The sequence below is a fragment of the Melampsora larici-populina genome, assembly GCF_000204055.1.
Source record: "Melampsora larici-populina 98AG31 unplaced genomic scaffold MELLAscaffold_25, whole genome shotgun sequence".
NCBI classification, from domain to species: domain Eukaryota; kingdom Fungi; phylum Basidiomycota; class Pucciniomycetes; order Pucciniales; family Melampsoraceae; genus Melampsora; species Melampsora laricis-populina.
The window spans coordinates 779,019-780,808 of record NW_006768789.1 but is presented as its reverse complement, the minus strand read 5'-3'; the positions used below and the strand labels follow the sequence as shown (position 1 = coordinate 780,808).

The 1,790-nt window shown below is 42.2% G+C and overlaps 1 protein-coding gene across 1 annotated transcript; it reads right to left on the bottom strand.

The window, feature by feature from the left end:
- Positions 1-406: 406 nt before the first annotated feature.
- On the bottom strand, positions 407-1,442 carry MELLADRAFT_107831 (uncharacterized protein; the record flags this gene model as incomplete). The annotated part of the gene is made up of 7 exons (XM_007411443.1): positions 407-493; positions 553-608; positions 634-921; positions 1,012-1,122; positions 1,213-1,287; positions 1,322-1,344; positions 1,432-1,442. The coding sequence occupies 7 exons, from the start codon at positions 1,440-1,442 to the stop codon at positions 407-409; spliced, it is 651 nt and encodes a 216-aa protein (XP_007411505.1).
- Between the last annotated feature and the right edge of the window lie 348 nt (positions 1,443-1,790).

Sequence of the window (1,790 nt, the reverse complement as noted above, 5' to 3'; positions counted from 1 at the left end):
CGGCTGCAATAGACATGGAGCTGTTGTAAGCAGTCTCTTGACGTTTTCCCATGCTGTCGCTCTTTGTTTTTCTCCATGAGCTGATCACGCGTCCCGTTCATCCCCATATCTATTGCTTCAATAGCTAGTTTTGACCAATGGTCCAGACCATTTTTAGTTGCTGTCATATCTTCACTAGATTGTTTGACTACTGTACCAACTTGGTTTAATGCTCTTACTTGACTGTTGATGCTCTCTACTAAATTAGCTATGGTTTTGTCAACGATATCCAAGCGTTTGCTTGGCTCACGAGTTCTAACGAGTGAATGGATAGCTTTAATTTCTTTGTGTAACGTTTCAACACTAAGCTTAATAGGGGCTAAATACAATTGGAAAGCAGGCGCAAAAGTATTCGATAACTCTCTATCTAAGGGTAAGATGGTCCTCTCGCATTCTTCACTGCCATGCCGGCTGCTTGAATGATCCCTATGATCTCGTCTCCTACTGTCCTCCCCTGATGTTGTGATGGTTGTGTCGGTCGTGAATAAGGCGTCCGGGGCGGGAATTTCTGACCTCGCACTCGCCTCTCGAACGTCTTCCAATCCCAGTCCGATGGATTCCAGTTTCAACTGCGTTCCATCAAACATTTGTAACCGATCATCTTCAATAATTGGCAATACATGCTCTTGGCGTGTTGTGTGGATTTCTTGAATGTTTTGAAATCTTTCTCCTGCCTGGCTTTGTACCAAATGTGGTAGTTGACCTGATACTTCTCGAGGAGATTGTATTCCTCCTGGGTCAAGTTGCGATCTGGACCTCCTGGATACGTTGGTGGATCCGCTGGGCTTTCTGCTATCGACTGCGCTTGTGGCTCTTCGTCCAGAATCATCGCCGATTGCCCCCGCTGATCCTGCAATGCTCGATGCTCTGGAGGAGCTGGATCTAGTGTTAGGTGCCATTAATCAGTCAGGAATGCGTATGTGTAATGGGTTATTTCCCTCTTCTAAAAAAAAATTTCGAAATTCTACACACTGATAGCTTCTGCGGTTTTCTTAGGTATCGTGAACTTCGACAATTCCTGAAAAGCTTGGTTTACTGACGGTACGTCTTTAGTCAAGCTAGGATTATTGTTAGTCGTATTCACTGTCCAATATAACAAACAATCAAATCGTTATTTTCTCAAAAAGACGAAAATGTCAAAAAACTTTTAATAGCTACTAAATGGATGCTCACTTTTGGCTTCTTCGTAGTCAATCAGATCCTCTCCTGGGTTATAAGGTGCAATTGGTTGAATCGTATCGATGGGCACTATATATGTAAGAGGAGTTTTTGTTAAACAAACAAAAAACTTGTCGTTCAGCCTTGCTATTTGTGATAGTTTATAAAGGCGCTGCTTACTCGTATCTTAACAGTTATTGATTTGTTTCTGAGAGGAAATCAGAGGTCGCAAACGTCGATGACATCTTCTAAAAGTGCGAGTTCTGGTTCTTGATCTAAGCTGACAAGTCGTAAGAACGGATGATTCGGTCTTAAAGTATGAGCTCCGAAAACTGGATCGTAGACTTCGTCACTGAACGGGTTTTCTGTTGTATGCAAATAGTACGGTAGTTCTCTAAACAAATCAATCGATGATTGGTTCAGATAGAAGGAAGCAATCTTGTTTGGTATGATTCTAAGAAAGATGGTAGGAGATAGAGTCGGGTGCTTGTTTTTCTTTGGTTGTAAAAAAGAAACTTGTAAAATAGATGAGGCCCCCAAATGTCAGCTCGAGACTACGAACTGTTGACTAGTAGGTAGGTCTAAGCTGAAAT